Here is an 18,089-nt window from a genome sequence, read left to right on the forward strand (position 1 = left end):
AACAGGATGGGTCCTATTGACTATTATGGATGATATAGTAGAAATACACTCTTAAAATGGCAATATATAGTTTGCTACATTGGTATATTAGTAATAATACCTTGAATTTATGGAGCTATTTTCACTGCTGTCACACCCAATGTTTTATGGAACCCATAAAAACAAGGTGTACTTCTGCCAGTAGATAATAGTGTCATTTTTTCCACAACCTTAGAAAGACCTCAAAGACAGCTGATCCTGCCACTTAATTGTCAGGAAGGAAGACGTCAGATCAACTTCGATTAACCCAGCACATATTTTTGTTGGATGTTCTCTGCATGTCACCAATTTACACATTTTTTTTTCCTACAAACATTTGCACATAAGATGTTATTTGGTCTTCACAAAAATCTTAAGACCTAGATAGGATAGGACACCTGTTCTTATCCGTGAATGAATTAAAGTTCGTAGGTATTGAAGAGTTTTTTAAGAGTCCCATTGAGTAAAAAAAGAAGGAAGCTCCCAGGCCCATCCAGGACTCCTACTTCTCAATTCAGGAGATATTTAGTTCCTTTAGAAAGAAGAGAAAAATGATAATCCAAACAACTTTATAAACTCAAGCCTTCAGTAGTATGGATCATCATAGGATTTGATAACTTTTAGCTATTAACATCTGTTTTCTTACATCAACCTCTTTTTTCAGATACTGTGGATCTTGGAAACAACTCTACTTTGGGACAACTCAAGAGGAAAAGAAGTAAGAGTGCATAAGATTTTACTGGATTTTGATGTTAAATTGAGGTTATTAATGCCAGAGTTTCAATTACCATAATAGTAAGTGATAATAATATGATGATCCCTTAAATATGTGCATTTCCTAATCTTTGGAACCTCTAATGTGTTTTCTTCCATGGCAAAAAGGATTTTACAGATATAACAAAACCAGAGACCTTGAAAGGGGAGTTTATGTTAGATATCTGTGTGCCACCAGTATAATCAATTGGCCTTAAAAATTGGAGAACAGAGGGAGAAGGAGGAGTAACTCTGGAAGATATAAAGAACTACATTATTGTTGGCTCTGAAGATGGAGGAAATGAAAAAGATATGGGTGACTTGTAGAAGCTAAAAAGTCACAGAAATAGCTTTTCCTTCACAGCCTCCTGAAAGGAATAAAGGCCTATGTTTTAGCCCAGAGAGACCCTTATCAGACTTCTAACCAACATATCTGTAAGATAATAAGTTTGCATTGTTTTAAGCCACTAAATTTGTATTCATTTGTTATGGCAGCTATAGAAGAGCAATACAGATTTTGGTTATTGGAAGTGGGGTGCAGCTATAACACATCTCTGAAAAGCCAATTTTAGAATTGGCTTAGGAATTGGGCAGTGGGAAGAATTTTAAGTAGAATGATAGAGAATGTCTTCATGGCCTGTAGCAGTTTGTTAGTAGAAATGTGGATGCCAAAGACATAAATCATGGCAGAAAGCTTAGCAAAGTTTAGTCTGTAGACATGTGGAAAGTAGGCCTTTCTGTGTATATATGAGGAAATTTCTAAACCAAATGATGAAGGTGAAACTGGTTTCATTTCACAGCTTAAAGTAAAATGGTAGAGGAAAGAAATAAATAGAGGGAAGAACAGCTAAACAAAAGAAATCAGGACTTGATGATTGGAAAATTCTCAGCCTATTCAGGTTGCAAAAGATGCTAAGATTAAGGGAGCCACTGTCAGGAGAGTGTGCTCTGAAGAATGAATAAGAATCTGGCCTAATGAATTTCTGCATATGCCTCAGAAGTAGCAAAAGGCCTGGGTATTCAGTCACATAAAAGGTGCTTTGAAGAGATTAAGTATGTGACTCACAGTAGAAGTAAAACACAGATATATAATTATATAGGAAAGATCTGTGTAGGAGCCTCTTTTTAATGGAGTAAAGCCCTATGATATACATGAGAGATTCTTAAGAATTTTATACCAACAGAAACAGAACTCTCCATGTCTAATCCCTGGAACCTATAATCTGTTTCTTTACATGGAGAAAGAGAGTTTGAGGATGTGATTAGGGATCATAAAATGGGGAGATTATTCTGGATTATTTAGGTGGCCCCAGTAAATTCACAGGCGTCCTTAAAATCAGAAAACGTTTCCAGCTGTGAAGAGAAGGATGTGTACCCATGAAATAATCAGAGATTCAATGCACTTGGTTTTAAAGATGCAGACAATGAACCAAGAAATGTGAGCAGTTTCAGGAGCTAGAAAAGATAAAGATTATCCCTGATAGCCTCCAGGAAGGAACAAAGCCTGTGGACACCTTGATTTAGCTCAGTGAGTTGTGTCAGTTTCTGAATCCAGCACCAATAGACAATTAATATGGTTAGATCACATATTTTAAAATAGCAATTTATACTTTTCATTATAACATAATTTGGCTGGTTTTAAAACTATTTTATTGAAAAGTTTATTTTTACTCAGAGTAATTTTTTTCTCAGCATAGTATTTTTGAGTTTTATCCACTTTGTTGAATGTACCAGTAGCTTTTTTTCTTTTTTATTGTAAAGTAGTGCACATTGTATGAATATACTCAATTTTGTGTATATATTCTTCTATTGATGGACATCACAGGTGTGTCTGTTTTTGACTAATATGAGAAGGCTGCAATGAACATCCTTGTAGAAGTCTTTCTGTGGCTCCATGCCTGCCCACCTCTTGCATAATTTCCTAGGAATGAAATTGCTGGGATATGGGATAAATACAAACCCATGTAGGGGTTATGCAGCACATAGAGGCTGTGCCGAACTGAAGAATAAAATGCTTCAGAAACTGTTCTTATCTATCAAAAACCCCCAGTCTTAGAAGGGGTTTAATAAACCTGTTGGTAAACCTGCTCAAAACTTACCCCTGAAGGAACATTATCTTATTAGCTGGAACTTAAGCAAATTTCGTCTGAGGTGAGGAGAGAGACTTCACTATCCTGGAATACTTCTAGGGAGGGAGATATTCTCTGGTTTTATACTGGTCAGGAAACAAATCTGCCCTCTGACCTGGAGGGCTACTTATCTCTGCTTTCCAAGGCAGTTTTTGAAACATCCTTGAAAAGATATGCTGAGGCATGTAGAAATGCCATGGAGAATTGCCTTTGCATGTATCTGTTCCGTTTTCCCAACATCATTTATTGAGGAGACTGCCTTTTCCCCACTGTATAGTCTTTCCTCCTTTGTCATAGATTAATTGACCATATAAGTGTGGGTTTATTTCTACCTAAGCAATTTACAGATTCAATGCAATCCCTATCAAAATGGCATATTTCATAGATCTAGAACAAATAATCTTAAAATTTATATAAAACCAGAAAAGACCCTGAATAGCTAAAGCAATCTTGAGAAAAAGAAAACGAAGTTGCAGATATAATGTTCCCTGATTTCAAACTATACTACAAAGCTATGGTAATCAAAACAGCATGGCACTAGCATAAAAACAGACACATAGATCTGTGGGACAGCAGAGACATTTCAGTAATAAACCCATGCTTACATGTGATTTATTTTTCATTGTCAAATAAAGGTAATATCCTACAGTCTCCCAAGTCCACACACAGTAACTCCATAAACAACCTCATGTTGCCACACTGGTAATTAAGAATTTTGCTTCATTTTTGTGGATCAAACTTTGAAAAAAATATTTGAACACTACTGACCTATGAGGCTTTGAGAATTATATTCATGGTTCTGCATAATTAACTTTGTTCTCTTCTTTTTTGAAGGAAAAAAGAAAGGGTATTCCTGGACAAGAATTAAAAGAAAATGGCCGAGAAACATAAATCGAAAAGGTAAGTGGGCAAGTGAGGCAGTCACACCTTTTGAGTTTACTAAGGCACTGCTTATTGTATCCTTGTATCCTGCAATCTCCTGAGGGCCATGATAGTTTCCCAGCTACTATATCAGGTAGAATATAGGCTAAGACACTGTAACAAAGAGGTCTAAAAATTCAGTGACTTCAACAAAATGGTTTATTTCTGATACATGTATGTAATCCACCAGAGCTAAATGATCTGGGGCTAATAGGAAGACACTGTCATCCTCACTTTGTGATTTCTTTACTGGGTCAAGACATTTTTATTAATTTAGAAAGATGTTCTAAAGAAGGCTGAATGATGAAAGCAGACTGCATGTATGTGTATGTATACATACTATAAAAATATATACATATAAGCATATATCTGTGCCAATATGTTTTATATATGTATAAATGCTTACTTATATTAGTACATATTATCAATCTCTATAGAGAAACATAGATATAGATATATAGAAAAGTCAATGAAAGTTCATCCATAAAATGCAGCAGTTTTATTTGGTCATTAGTGATATTTATATTTTATTTGTGTTTTTAAAATGTATGTGTGCATATTAATAATAGTAAACACATTCAACTTTTGTAATACAAAAGTATTATTTTATTAGTGACATGTGAAAAGAGAAAAGCCATAGATGCAGATGTTCACTTCCACTTGGCAGTGACTACAGAAATGCCCAAAGGACCAAAGAGAAGTGAACAGACATAGTCTGTTGCCATATAAAGGGTATATATAACGCACAAATTATTTAGCTGCTCTTCTCCTGTTACACAGTCACTGGTTGCATATTGCAGGTGGCCCAGAGTAGTGGTCAAAAGTCCGTGTCCTCTGTTTTGACTGTCTGGGCTTGTGCCAGTCACTTGATGACTTTTGCTTCAGTTTCCTCATCTGTAAATCAAGAGAGTGAATTAGGCCAACCATCATTCTCAGTTCATCCTAGTTCTAATAGTCTGCCTATCTTAAAATTGGAACATGGATAAGCTATCCATGTTCCCATCAAGGCTCTAAAACGTTGGCTGAAAGGGTGGGGTTAACTACACATCCTTCGTGAGTTAGTTCATTTGAAAAGCTTTCATTCTTTTGTGGAATCAGGTCTCTAGCCCTCAACCCCCATACAATTTTCAGATTATTATAGAGTTTCTGGAGCTCCTTTTTCATCTTTGGAGAAAGTTGACGTGAGGAAAAAGTAAGGCAAAGCAGATAACACATATACTAGTAGACACCATCTTCATTAAATTATCCCATTATTATCCTCTCTGCTCACTGAGTCAGAGCTCAAACAGGGAGATACAAATACAGTCTTTCACTTAGTCTTTAGCTACCTAACTGCAACTGTATGTCTCATTGTAAGAATGTAAAGAGTGTAAGAATCAGGAGGGCTGACTGGATTGGGAGTTATGACAGTTTATTGAAGCCCTATCTTTCTGCTAAGGCATTCTGATTGTGTGGGATTTGAAGGTAGAAGCGGACACTCTGTGGTTATGTACTAAAAATGCCACTTAGAAGACAGATTTTGACTCCAGAAATCTGTTGAATAAAGTTTCTTAAGTACCCCTATGTGTTTCTAGAAACAGCCTCAACATAGGAAGAGGGGTCCATGTGCAATTGGAAATGATAGAGAAAGAAGGAATCTTCTGTTTCAGGGTCAAGAAGGCACAGAGATGAAAGTGTGGATTTTTCCTCTGAAATACTTCCTGTGACCTGTGGTGAGGTGAAAGGGATGTTACATAAGAAGAAATTAAAACAAGGTGGGTTTCACGGTCTCATTTACAGCTCTGATGTGAAGGAATGACAAGAAGTCATAGAATTACCCATCATTCAAGGAATTGAGCACCCACTGTGGCTTGAGAGAAGGAGGAAGGGATCCCAAAGATGATATTTTCACACTTTAAGAAACCATAGATTTCTTAAATGGCAGTGACTACAGAAATACCCAAAGAACCAAAAAGAAGTGAATCTAATCTAATAAAAGAGAAACATGCAAATTGACTGTACCTTCGCTATGCCCCAAGCCATGCCCACCAGCCAATCAGAGCGACTATATGCAAATTAACCCAACCAAGATGGCGGCCAGCAGCCACGGAGCTGGAGCAAGCAGAAGGCTTGGTTCCCGGCGATGAAGGAAGCCAAGCTTCCTGCCTGCCTGGCAGCTCTGAGCTTCACTCAATGCAACAAAGTTTCAATTATAGAAGATAAATAAACCCCAGATACCTGCTTCCAGCCAGCCTCCACTGGGAGCTTGAATGGCTGGGGGCCATGGCAAGTCTGCAAACATCCATCAGCCCCTCACTCAGGCTGGCCACACCCTCATGGGGTGAGGGTCCCTGCTGGGGGGCTTCACCAGCCTGCAAACAGCTATCAACCCCTCACCCAGGCTGGCCAGGCACCCCAGAAGGACCCCCACCCTGATCCGGGACACACTTCAGGGCAAACCAGCTGGCCCCCACCCATGCACCAGGCCTCTATCCTATATGATAAAAGGGTAATATGCAAATTGACCCTAACAGCAGAAGGACTGGGAATGACTGGTCACTATGACACACACTGACTACCAGGGGGCAGACGCTCAATGCAGGAGCTGCCCCCTGGTGGTCAGTGTGCTCCTATAGGGGGTGCTCTGCTCAGCCACAAGCCAGGCTGACTGCTGCCAGTACAGCGGCGGTGGTGGGAGCCTCTCCCGCCTCCTCAGCAGAGCTAAGGATGTCCGACTGCAGCTTAGGCCTGCTCCCCGCTGGCAAGTGGACATCCCCCGAGGGCTCCGGGCTGCCAGAGGGATGTCTGACTTCCAGCTTAGGCCTAATCCCCTAAGGAGTGGGCCTAAGCCAGCAGATGGTTATCCCTCGAGGGGTCCCAGGGATCCCTCGAGGGGTCCCCCCCACTAGTGAACAAATTTTTGTGCACTGGGCCTCTAGTCAGAAATAAAAGGAAGAGGCTCTCAGCTTTCACCTTCATATCCTTTCTTGCTTCTGGATCATAATCACAAGGGCAGGGTGTTTGATGTAGTGAGAAGATGACAGAATTTAGAATCAGAAAACCCTAGTCCCAGCCTCAGCTATGCCAAAAGTGAATGATCCATCTAAGTAGAGAAGGGGACTTTTCTTGACTCTGAAATACTTCATCTAAAAATAGATGATCTGCTTCATGGTATAGCTATAAGGAATTATTTCACATAATTGATGTATAATATTTAAATAGCTTTCCTGATATAATTCATAAATCATACAATTCACCACTTAGAGTGTACAATTCATTGTTGAGTTTTGTTTGTATATTCATAGGATTGTGAATTTACAATCTAACTTTAGAACTTTTTTGCCCCCCACTAAAGAAAACCCCATGTCTCTCAGTAGTCAAGGCCCATTTCTACCTCACCCCATCACCCAGCCATAAGCAATCATTAACTTTTTTTCTGTTATGTAAATCGGCATATTCTAGGTATTTCATACAATGGAATCATATCATATGAGTCCTTTTGTGACTGGTTCGTTCACTTAGCATGATGTTTTCAAAGTTCATTCATATGATAGCATGAATAGTACTTATTACTTTTTATTATCAAATAATATGATATTGCATGGTATGACTATACTTTTTGTTATCTCTTCATCAGTTTGGGTTATTTCCATTCTTTGGGATTATGTATAATGCTGTTTTAAAAATCTATGTGCAAGTTTTTGTTTGAACACATGTTTTTAATTCTTTTGGATATATACCCAGGAGGGAAATTATTGGTTCATATGGTAATTTTATGTTTAACATATTGAGAAAACACTAAAATATTTTCTATAGTGGCTGCACTATTTTATATTCCCACCAGCAAGGTATGAGGGTTCCAATTTCTCTTTCTTTTTGCCAATACTTGTAATTGTCTGATTTTTAAATTATGGCCCTACTAGTGGATGTGAAGTGATATCTCATTGTGGATTTGATTTGCATTTCTCTAATGGCTGTTAATGTTTAGCATATGATTATATTTTATATATAATTTAAAATTTCCACTGAATACATGTCACAATTGTTTTTATCATCAGCTGTTCATGAATTCAGGGATGAAAAAACTCAGTGCTCAATAATGACATTAAATTGGATGAAGCATGTTGAAATCAAGGACACAGATGTTTCTGTGGTGCCATTCTGAGCTGAGATCTCAGTCCACCCAAAAGTTCTGCCTCCACATTGACCCAGGGCCATCAGAGAGTCTGGCCTGTTCTCTATTCCCAGAATTCAACAGCACATTGAAATCCCCTCATTGTTCAGAATGAGAGGATTCTTGGGGGATTCCTTATAGGTGATTTTGGAATCCTTTTATAATGTTGATTTTGATGGTAACAATCACTTTTTTGTTGTACAAAAGATAAAGAAATGTGTGCCCAAAGCAGGAAATCTCCTGGGAGGGAACTTAAAGGCTGGGTTTGGGGATTCTGAAGTCTGAGAGGGGAGAACAGACTCTTCTGCTAGTGATCTTGAGTCCATATTGGGTGACTCCAGTTCCAGTGTGGTGGGAGGCAAGTGTCTGAGTTATGAGGACAAAAGGCCCAGAATCAATTTATTCTGGTCTTATAGGATCCACCATGAAGTGCATACAGGATGAGGATGGAAATTGGTTCACTCCCAGAGAATTTGAAATCAAAGGAGGCCGTGCAGGATGGAAGAGCTGGAAGCACAGCATGCGCTGCAGTAGGAGAACCCTAAAATGGCTGATTGAGGTATTCCAGTGACAGGAGCTTGGATGTGGTTTTCCTGGTTGCACCCTAAGATAGGTCACTTTTTGTTCACCAAATATATGTTGAGTTATAGCCCCCGACTTTATGCTTACCCCACACTCATACCTTAGTACAAGGCAGCACATTGATTAGAGGTTCTTTCGGGATAGATGCAGGATCGTGGAGGAGGGAAAAGTCATCCTGACTCAGGTGCTTGCAGACAACTTTAGGCACTGAAAAAAGGAGACAGTTTATGGCCAAACAAGTGGTTAGAAGGCACTCCAGAGAAAGAATGGTGTGAAAACCAGAACCATGACTACTGTGGCTCCATGGATTGAGGTAGATTGATTATGTGTGATATGGCATAATCCATCAATTTGTGGAGGGATTTCATGCCAGGCTAAGGAGTTCAAAGTCATAGCATATACAATGCAGAACCAGGGAATCTCCTGAGCTATGAAATGACATGTTTAAAAAACAGTATCTCAGACAACTTGGGGCTTGGAAATGACTTCATTGTCTTTCAGCCCAAGAAGCCTATAATCAACCTACAATGCTCAGCTCCACTGTTACCCCTCTCTGAATATTCCCTGACTGACCTGCCTTGTCATCCCTTCCTTGGGCTCCCTAACCCCACTATTAAGGCCCTTCTCATATTATTTAAAACTTATCATTCCATGAATTCTCTTTATCTCTCTAGATCCCTCTAGGGTTTGTACATATTTGTGTGTTCAACATTGTCCAGAGTGTCTGACATCTTGTAGGTGTGGGATACATATGTATTGGTTGAATAGCCCTGGGGATGCAATTTTGAATGGAACTTGTGGGAATAGAAAGGAGTTGAAAAGTATCAAAGGGATTGTGAAGGAAAACCTCTTAAAACATAGGGGAAAAGCACAAGATCAAGGAAAAAGGTTCTAAAGGTGATTTTTCTGGGTACTGTTGATGAATTTTAGAAGAACAGGTGAGGAGAGGGAGATGGTGTATCATTTAGACACCTTGGTTTTAACTGACAGTGTGATATCAAGGTAGAAATATTTGGGAGGGGGTTGGAAATGCCAGACTCACAAACCAGACCCACAGGCTTATCATATACTTGGATCTTTTTATTTTTCAGAGAGGATTTCTATGTAATCCCCCAGTGATATACAGAAGGAGAAAAAAGGTAATGATTATCCTTCCTTTATCTCCTGGGCTGGAGATAAAGGCTGAGGCTCTCTGAATCCAGAAAGGAAGGACATCAAGTCATTCCAATGTATATGCCCAAGCAATGTAAGTCTGGTAGGTGGTAGTTAGTTACCTCTGAAATGTCACCAGCTGACATCTTAGGATTTGAATGGAGAGGAGAGGAGGGTGACCTTCAGGAAGAAGAGCTGCAACACTGGGGCCCTTGAGCACATTTTTTTTCTCTATAGCTACACCTTAGAAGAGTTTCAAAGGGTGGTGGAATTCTTCTCTGGGACATTTGCATGGATTCCATGAATCTGGGCTCTGAGGTTGCTGGAGGCTGTTAGCTTGATACTTTCATTGCAGCTACTCTGTTGGGGTTATACTTATAAATATGGAGAAGAAGGCCTGAGGGCCTCTCAAAGTAAGAGAACCAGAAGAGTTCTCCCAATTTCATCTGTGGAGACCAGGGCCAGACAACCTACATAACTTCACAAAGGCCCACCTTGAGTCTGAGAGCCAGAGGATATAACTAGATTGGACTAAGTGGTGGTACTTTGGCACTTTTTATTCCTTGTAGATATATTTATGAAATAATGGATACATTGTGAATTGAATCCCTCAAAAGATAGCTGTTTAAGTAAGTTATGGATGAAAACATCATATTCAGCATTGTCACCCAATCTTCCTCTCTTTGTAGCGGAGAATCTCGCAGTCTCATGACAATACCTTAGTTGACCCATATGTAAGTACTAACTCTAACCTGTAACCCTAGAATAATTTAGACCTTTTCCCTTGGTACATTATCCCTGTCACTACTGCCTTTCCTTGATGCTTGCTCATACTCAGTTAGAACATATCCCTGTGTGTGATGAGCAGAGAACAGCAAATGGTCTGGAGTTGAGTGTCTCAGCATGAAAGCGTTCTTTTCATTTGTTTGGAGGATACTTTGTTTTCTTATTAGCATGGAAGGTAGAGCTCTAGACCACTGGAGAAGGGATTTTAAGTGGAAATGGGCAGGGCTGGCCTGCCGATTAAGGGTAAGGTGCAAATTTGACATAGTAGCATTTTAAAGAAGGCAGAGGGAAGGGAAAAAATCACAAATATTCACTCCATGGTGCAGGCAGAACTAAGATGGTTTCATGCATCAGACAGAAAGAATAGGCCAGACAAAGCTAGTGAGTTTAAGGTATGCATCCTGTTATGAGTTCTGCAGAAAAATGTACTCAGGGAAAGTGAGTCCTTTACAGAGGCCCTGCATCCAACCTCAAGGGAGCCATTAAGGTGCTGAGCTGGTGTTTAGGAATAAAACCATCACCGCTTAGCGAATCATGGGCATTTTTACTCAAATTGATACCATATGCCAAACTGCTTTAAGGTCTGCAAAATTATAGAAGATTCTGCTCCCTAAGCTATCTCATACATTGATTTCTGTCATTTCAACAAGATGAGTATTTTAAAAAGACTTGCCCTTGCACAACTCCAGTGGGCAGCACTCGATAGGATATGATGCAGTAACATATATATATGCCTTATATGCAAAGTGTCCCCTTGGGAGTTTGGCCAGGAGACTGGGAGTTTGATCGCTCACTGTAATGTGCACTGAACACCAGGGGGCAGTGTGAAACATGGCAGGCAACCAGCAGTGGGGTGCTGAGAGAGCAAGGGAAGGAGGAGGCAGGGAGGTGGGGGGAACCTGATTGGCCCTGATCACTGGCCAAGCGTAGGGACCCTACCTGTGCACAAATTTTGTGCACTGGGCCTCTAGTTGATATATGACATTCAACAGAGGAGGGATAGTCAAATAGATTTACATACACTTTACCTCCAAAGCAATACTCCAACAAGATTTAGATCTTATCCACATTGATTTTGACTCTCAGCCAACTGAGGGAGTGTTCAATCATGTCAACAGCCCTGGAGTCCAGTGTTTGTGCGGCTTATTTGGGATGGATGTCGACACAGAAGGTCAGGCCACACTGCTCACAGCCAAAGGAGGAGAGGGCAAGAGTACCCTCACCCCTGTTAATATCTTTCATGGGATAAACATTACAGGCCAATTCAACATTGACTTAAAATCTCCCCATGTCTTAGTAACTAGACTCTGCTCAGGCTAAATCTCCAGGTTGCACACTGGAATCATTTGAAGACCTGGATTTCCCCCAAAGGAAATCTGGTTTAATTGATCTGTGCTATAAATTGGACATTAGGATTAAGTCCCAGATGATTCAGATACACAAAATTATCCATTTTGTGACTCAAAGAAGAATACCAATGCCGGTGCCCCACTCAGACAAACTGATTCATAACCTTTGGTGTTGGGAACAGGACATCTTATGCACTCTCCTTAGAAGATTCTATTGTGTAGCTGGGCAAAGAACCAGAGAGATACATCTTGAACGAGGATTGTAAATGCAAGATTCTTAAACATTGTTTATGTTTATCATTTTCTTGTTCTTTCGGAGAGAGGGGTCTTCACTTTTGGAGAATGATGCTGGTAATCTGTGAGTGTCTGCACAGATAAGAAGAAAAATAGTCCAAGCCTCCCTGCTAAAGCATTTCAGTGCTCACTGGGGATATGTATCAGGACGCCCACCCCCTCCAGAACACTTAATGGGAGCTCTTGGCAAGATATTCCTTGGGGCTAGCACTTTCTCATATATGGCCATTTTTAAGAACAAAAGAAATGGCTATGATCCCACTTCAGCCAACACAGATATTTTCAACCAAAAGCCTAGAAAACAACTCAAATAATTGTGAATTAATGTCTTTTCATCTTTGATTACTTCCCGCATTAAGAAACTTTTTCCATCTTATCAAATTCTCAATACGTTATCCTTTTCCATTGTCGACCCAATATATTATGTCATTGTGGTGTAGGCAAATAGACTTAACAGTATTTCAGGAACTTGTTTTATCTGCATGGTAATTAAATGATTCAGATCCCATGAATCATCCCCTTGTTTTGTTGTCTGTGTTTCTGTATTAGAATCTCTGGTTTTATAGGAAAAGCTTTTCTGGCCTGGCACACAGATCCTTCCTCCTGAACTTCACTGCAGATACAGTTCTTTCTTCTGAAACCTCCAATCCATGCTGTTCCTTCACATCTCAGGGAGAAGCACATAAGGGTCTGTGAAGATTCACACTGAGGCAATGAGTGCTAGATACTTACAGTGCTGGTCTTCAAGGTCTCACTGGAGATATGAACATTGTTTTACCTTCTAGCTAGGAAATTCAGACGTATGTGAGATCTGCCGGTATGGAGGAAAGCTATTCTGCTGTGATACTTGTTCGAGATCTTTTCATGAGGACTGTCACCTCCCACCTGTGGACATTGAGAGGTTTGTGAGATGCAGCCCCATCTCTCTTTAGGGACCCTTCCTCCTGCCATGCACAATCCCCCAGCATAGTTCCTCCTTGTGTTCTGATGGGGAAAGAGCAGGATCAGAGGTACAGGATCCAGCATTATTACCCCGGGAACTGTTTAAAGATGCTGTCAGCTGGAGGCTAATGTTTCCCTTTCTTTTCTGGGAGGCTGAGGCTGGTGGCTGAGGCTGGTGGCTGGGTGCTTTGCCTAAATACTGCCAATTGCCCTTACCAGAACTTTCCCAGCATGGAATACTGTCTATGGGAGTGAAAATGTCAGCTGTTTGTGTTCTGTGCTTTTTTAGAAAAATCAGGAAACATGGACAGGTTCCCTTATTTCACCACCTTTTCAACTGACTGATGAAGGCGTAAGGTCCCCATGGGTTAAGGCCCAGTCTCCAACATTTGAGCTTGGTGGGCAGAGCTCTTTGTGCTCCCAGAAGCTCAGATGGGGAAAGAGAGTTCACCACTCACCCTAACACCACCTTCCACCCACTTACCCCCTGCTGCTACCCTTGATGGGAGGAGGGTTATTGGCTCAGACCGCACCTAGGGGTTCTTGGAGTATCCCCTTCATCTGCTGGCTGTGTCCATTGGTCATTCCTGAAAGGAGGAACAGTGGAAGCTGTAGGAATGGTGGCTGTTTCTGAGGTCTTGCCTTGCTCACTTATGCCCGACCTCTCAGGAGCCCGTGGAGTTGCATCTTCTGCAGGATGAAGGAGTCTTCAGGAAGTCAGCAGTGTCTCAGAGAATCTGAGGTCCTGGCGAGGCAGATGGGGCCCGAGGAGCAGCTGGTGAGTCAGATTTAAACCCCAAGACCTTTCCTTTCAGCTCACATGTGAGAAGTCGAGTCATTGGGTAAGGGGTGGGGTGCCAAAGGGTGTCAGCTCTTCTGACTGTGCCTCTCACCAGACCTTGTTTGCAGAAAAATAATAATTCCGCCATTGCATAATTCTTGGAGAGCAATAGTTGTTTGAGGAAACTTCCAGAAGATCCTTAAGCAATCTTATAACCATTGTTTTAATCTCTGTATCTAGTAGTATGCTTGCTTACATTTCATTTAGTTCTTTTTTCTGGAGATTTCTTTGTTCTTTTATTTGTGACATGTTTCTTTGTTTCTGCATTTTGGCTGCTTCCCTGTGTTGATAGAGTGGCCTTGTGTAGTAGGTGTCCTATAGGGCCCAGTGGCTCAGCCTCCCCAGTCACCTGAGCTGGGCACTCTAGGTGTATCCATGTGTGGGCTATGGGCACAGTCTTGCTGTAGTTGAGCCTTGATTGCTGTTGACATCACTAGGAGGAGTTGACCTCAGGCCAATTGGCTGTGAGGACCAGCTGTGACTACAGCGGAAGAGCTGCTGTGCAGGAGATACCCCTATGGAGCAGAACTTGCTTCAGTGGGACTTTATTGAGTTTACCCCTTGAGTGTGTTGCTCATGGATGTGTAAAGTAATCTGGCCTGTTATAAAGCTGTCTACTGAGTGCACTGGCTCTGGGGCCTCCTGGGAGGTGTAAAGTCAGCCATTGCCTATGGCCACCTAGCAGGAACTACAGAGTAATCTGCAGATGGCTGCTGCTTGTATTGTGCTTGGAAATGCCCAGACAAAGCCAAGCTGTCTAGGGCCTCTTATTGATAGGTATGGGGCATACTGATGCCAGTGCTATTTTTTTTGATAAATTTTAGCTAAGTCTGAAGACTAAACCAAAAAGGCCATTCATATAGAAAAGCTGCTGCAAACAGCTTGAGTGGGGCTGCAAATTGAATGGGGCAGGATCTCAGGAATCACCAGGGTGGAGCAAACAATATGAGCCATGTTATGGATAATCGGATATGGCTGCCCAGCAGTTCTTCAATGGGGGAGGTCTCAGCATAGGAACAATGACCCCTGTGAGCACCCCTGTCTGGGAGAAAGATGCCCCCAAGTTCTTGCTCCAGTGTCAGACAAACTGGTTCTTCCCCATATGTCCCTGGTACTGGAGCTTAAAAGGAATGAGTCCGAGTATGTTTGTGCCCTGGTTCTTTAAGAGGAGCTGCCTGAGTATCCAGTAGCCTCTGTGTTACTCAGCCATAATCCCCACTTGTTTTTACAGCCTGAAGTTATTGAAACTTCTCTTCCCAGCACTGGAATCCTGGTGTGGGGCTGGGACCCCCTTGCTCCTCACAGAACACCTCTGCAGCTGAGATATTTTTCCTGAGTAAAAACATGCCACCTATGGGTGTTGGACCAGCCAGTTCTGTGATTCTACCCCTCTTATCAGTCTAAATGTGCTTTCTTCTTTATTTCTCCAGTTGTAGGACTTCCATTCAGCCAGCTTTCAGGTGGTTCTCAATTATGGTTGTTTTGTATCATAGTTGTAATTTTGATGTGGTTGTGGGAGGTGGAGAGTATCAGAGTTTATCTATGCTGCCATCTTGGTTCTCTCTCTCCAAGCTGCTTTTCATTTACATCTTCCTTCTTTTGTAGAAATGTGAGTTCCTTCTCTTGAAAGTCTATTGCGATTCAGAGAGCACGTTTTTTTCGAAGATTCCATATTATTATTATGTAAGTAACAACAACAAAAAACCATAATTACAGGCTGCCCTGGTGTTACCTGACCCTGACATGGGCTCTTGTGGGATTTGTGATATGAAGCCCACAGGAGGGATAGTGCGAGCTGCCATTATCTTTACCTGGCATTTCTGCTGGACTTTAGGGGAATCCACAGAAGACAGATTTTGAATTGTGTCAGTAATTGTCTCAATGGTATTTTTCCCCACCAGATTAAAGAGACTTCTCAACATCTAAAGGAACCCATGTGGTTGGACAAGATCAAGAAGAGGCTAATTAAGCTGGGCTACCCCCAAGTGGAAGGATTTGTGAAGGACATGCGCCTCATCTTTCAGAACCACAGGGCGTCTTATAAGGTAAGTGGCTCTCCCTGCTTCCATTTCCTTTTCTTTCAGTTGAGTCACTCTGCCCTCATTTCCTGGTTCTTGGAAATTTTAGAGTTTCCCTCACCTTTTATGATGAGCCTGTATAAGCAAGGGTTCAGGAAATGAGTGGGTTTTTAAATTGAAGATTTAGGCTCATCAGGGAGAGTAACGGTGAGTCAGGAGGTGTCCCTGCATCCAGACTCCAGGTCCCTGAGAGCTCACCCTCCTCAGAAAAGGCAACAAGTGTCCAGTGAGAAGAGTCTCTTCCTCCCTGTTCCAAACCCAAGGAGAAGAAGATTGAGTCCTAAAGTCATGTTATTCTTATCTATCTCAAATATACTCAATCAAACCTCTTAGAAATCTCAAATTCCAGAGTCCTTTACATATGAATGGACCTGTACTTAACAGGGATCACCAGAGGGAATAGAAGTGACAATATGAAAGGAAGATTGTACTTAGATATCTGTAATATTTGATTGTTACAAAGAACACGGATTATTCGACAACCCAAACTAATAAGTGAGAGTCCCTACATGTGGTCATGATTTCCCATTTCTGTCTAGTTAATAAGAATTAATTATGCACTTAGGACACAGAATTTACTCTTAGCCACAAGAGTTTTTTATTTTAACCTGGTTAATGTAACTTAGGTGTTTAAGGAAGTTATTCTTTTTTTTTTTTTTTATTTTTTTTATTTTTTTATTTTTATTTTTTTTTTTTTTATTTTTCGCTTAAAGTATTACAAAGGGTATTACATAAGTGTCCTTCCCCCCCCCCCCCCCCCCGCCCTTGACAAACCCCTACCTTCCCTTACCCCCCAGTGTCTTATGTCCATTAGTTATGCTTATATGCATGCATACAAGTCCTTCGGTTGATCTCTTACTCCCCTCCCTCCTGCCCCCCAACTCTCTCTGGCCTTCCCACTGCAGTTTGACAATCAGTTTGAGGCAGCTCTGCCTCTGTATCTATTATTGTTCAAAAGTTTGTAATGGTCTTTATTATCCATGAATGAGTGAGATCATGTGGTATTTTTCCTTCATTGACTGGCTTGTTTCACTTAGCATTATGCTCTCCAGTTCCATTAAGGAAGTTATTCTTGAATGCAATGTTTCTAAACACTGATAATGAGTGGCATTACTTTTGTTGTTATTTATCTTTTTTCCAGTACAATGACTTTGGCCTAATGGGACTTAGACTGGAGGCAGAATTTGAGAAGAATTTCAAGGAAGTGTTTGCTATTCAGGAAACAAATGAGAGCAGTTCACTTGTGTAGCGGATACTGTTGGGACCCTGGAAAATCCCCTCATCCTCTAAATTGCTGTGAGGGTTGGCTGCCAATCCATCTCTCCCTGAGTAATATTACATTGAGTGCAATAAATGGAGCCAGCATTGCATGGAGGTTATATTGGTGGAAGTGGAGTTCTTGAGGTGCCATGAGGAAAAGAATTTCCTGAGGCCCCCATGGGAGGATGGGGTTTCATGGAAAGCTTCTTTGATGATGTAAAATTAAGGGGGTTTCCCTCCAAGGTCCCATCTTCATCTGTCTCACCATGCAAGAAGTCCAATCTTGCCTTCAGTATGGCTTGATTTAAGGCCAGTGTCCATAAGTTCTGTTCCATATTAAAATACAGTCTAGTCCATTCCAGCATCTGGTTAGCTTAGCTTGTGTTCTCAGCTCCAGTCCAGGGGTTGTCATGGCCCATGGCCATGTGGCTGCTTAAGGAGAGGAAACAGACAGTTGCATAGGCAAGTGTGGGACATGGAACAAGAGAGAACCAGAGTAAAGAAGAGAGAAGGACCTGTCTGGGGATTTTACCCTTCCAAGATTTTGTGCACTTGCCGTGGCTCCACCCTTCCAGCCAATGATCTTTTTCCTGGGCTAGATGGCAGGCAAGCACCTTCTCTACATCACCCTGACTTCACTGTGCATGCACCCATCTCCCCCATTGTTCTATCCCTTCCTCCGGTAATCTGCAGGGAATGGACTGGGGGTTTCCTAGGGAGCATGAAGCTGTAGCTTCCTAGTGAAGCTGCCCAGATAACCATGCTTATAATGTCTAGCCTCCCCTTTGCTCTCTTACTATTACTAATATTGACAAACTAGCTAATTTCAAC

At 41.3% G+C, this 18,089-nt stretch overlaps 1 protein-coding gene across 5 annotated transcripts in view; it reads left to right on the forward strand.

Moving 5' to 3' along the window:
• SP140 (SP140 nuclear body protein) overlaps positions 1 to 17,372 on the forward strand; it is a 69,343-nt gene extending 51,971 nt beyond the window's left edge. For all 5 annotated transcript variants that reach the window (XM_070422350.1, XM_070422351.1, XM_070422349.1 and 2 more), the window contains 11 exons: positions 683 to 736; positions 3,735 to 3,800; positions 5,471 to 5,575; positions 8,391 to 8,533; positions 9,648 to 9,695; positions 10,398 to 10,442; positions 12,923 to 13,038; positions 13,749 to 13,857; positions 15,526 to 15,603; positions 15,822 to 15,965; positions 17,140 to 17,372. In XM_070422350.1, the coding sequence (XP_070278451.1) occupies positions 683 to 736; positions 3,735 to 3,800; positions 5,471 to 5,575; positions 8,391 to 8,533; positions 9,648 to 9,695; positions 10,398 to 10,442; positions 12,923 to 13,038; positions 13,749 to 13,857; positions 15,526 to 15,603; positions 15,822 to 15,965; positions 17,140 to 17,247 (1,016 nt within the window). In that variant the 3' untranslated portion in view covers positions 17,248 to 17,372. The remainder of the gene's footprint in view (positions 1 to 682; positions 737 to 3,734; positions 3,801 to 5,470; positions 5,576 to 8,390; positions 8,534 to 9,647; positions 9,696 to 10,397; positions 10,443 to 12,922; positions 13,039 to 13,748; positions 13,858 to 15,525; positions 15,604 to 15,821; positions 15,966 to 17,139) is intronic.
• The last annotated feature ends 717 nt before the right edge of the window (positions 17,373 to 18,089 follow it).

The sequence above is a fragment of the Myotis yumanensis genome, unplaced genomic scaffold (assembly GCF_028538775.1).
Source record: "Myotis yumanensis isolate MYYU_CA2020_CCGP unplaced genomic scaffold, mMyoYum1.0.hap1 SCAF_8, whole genome shotgun sequence".
In the NCBI taxonomy this organism is placed as follows: domain Eukaryota; kingdom Metazoa; phylum Chordata; class Mammalia; order Chiroptera; family Vespertilionidae; genus Myotis; species Myotis yumanensis.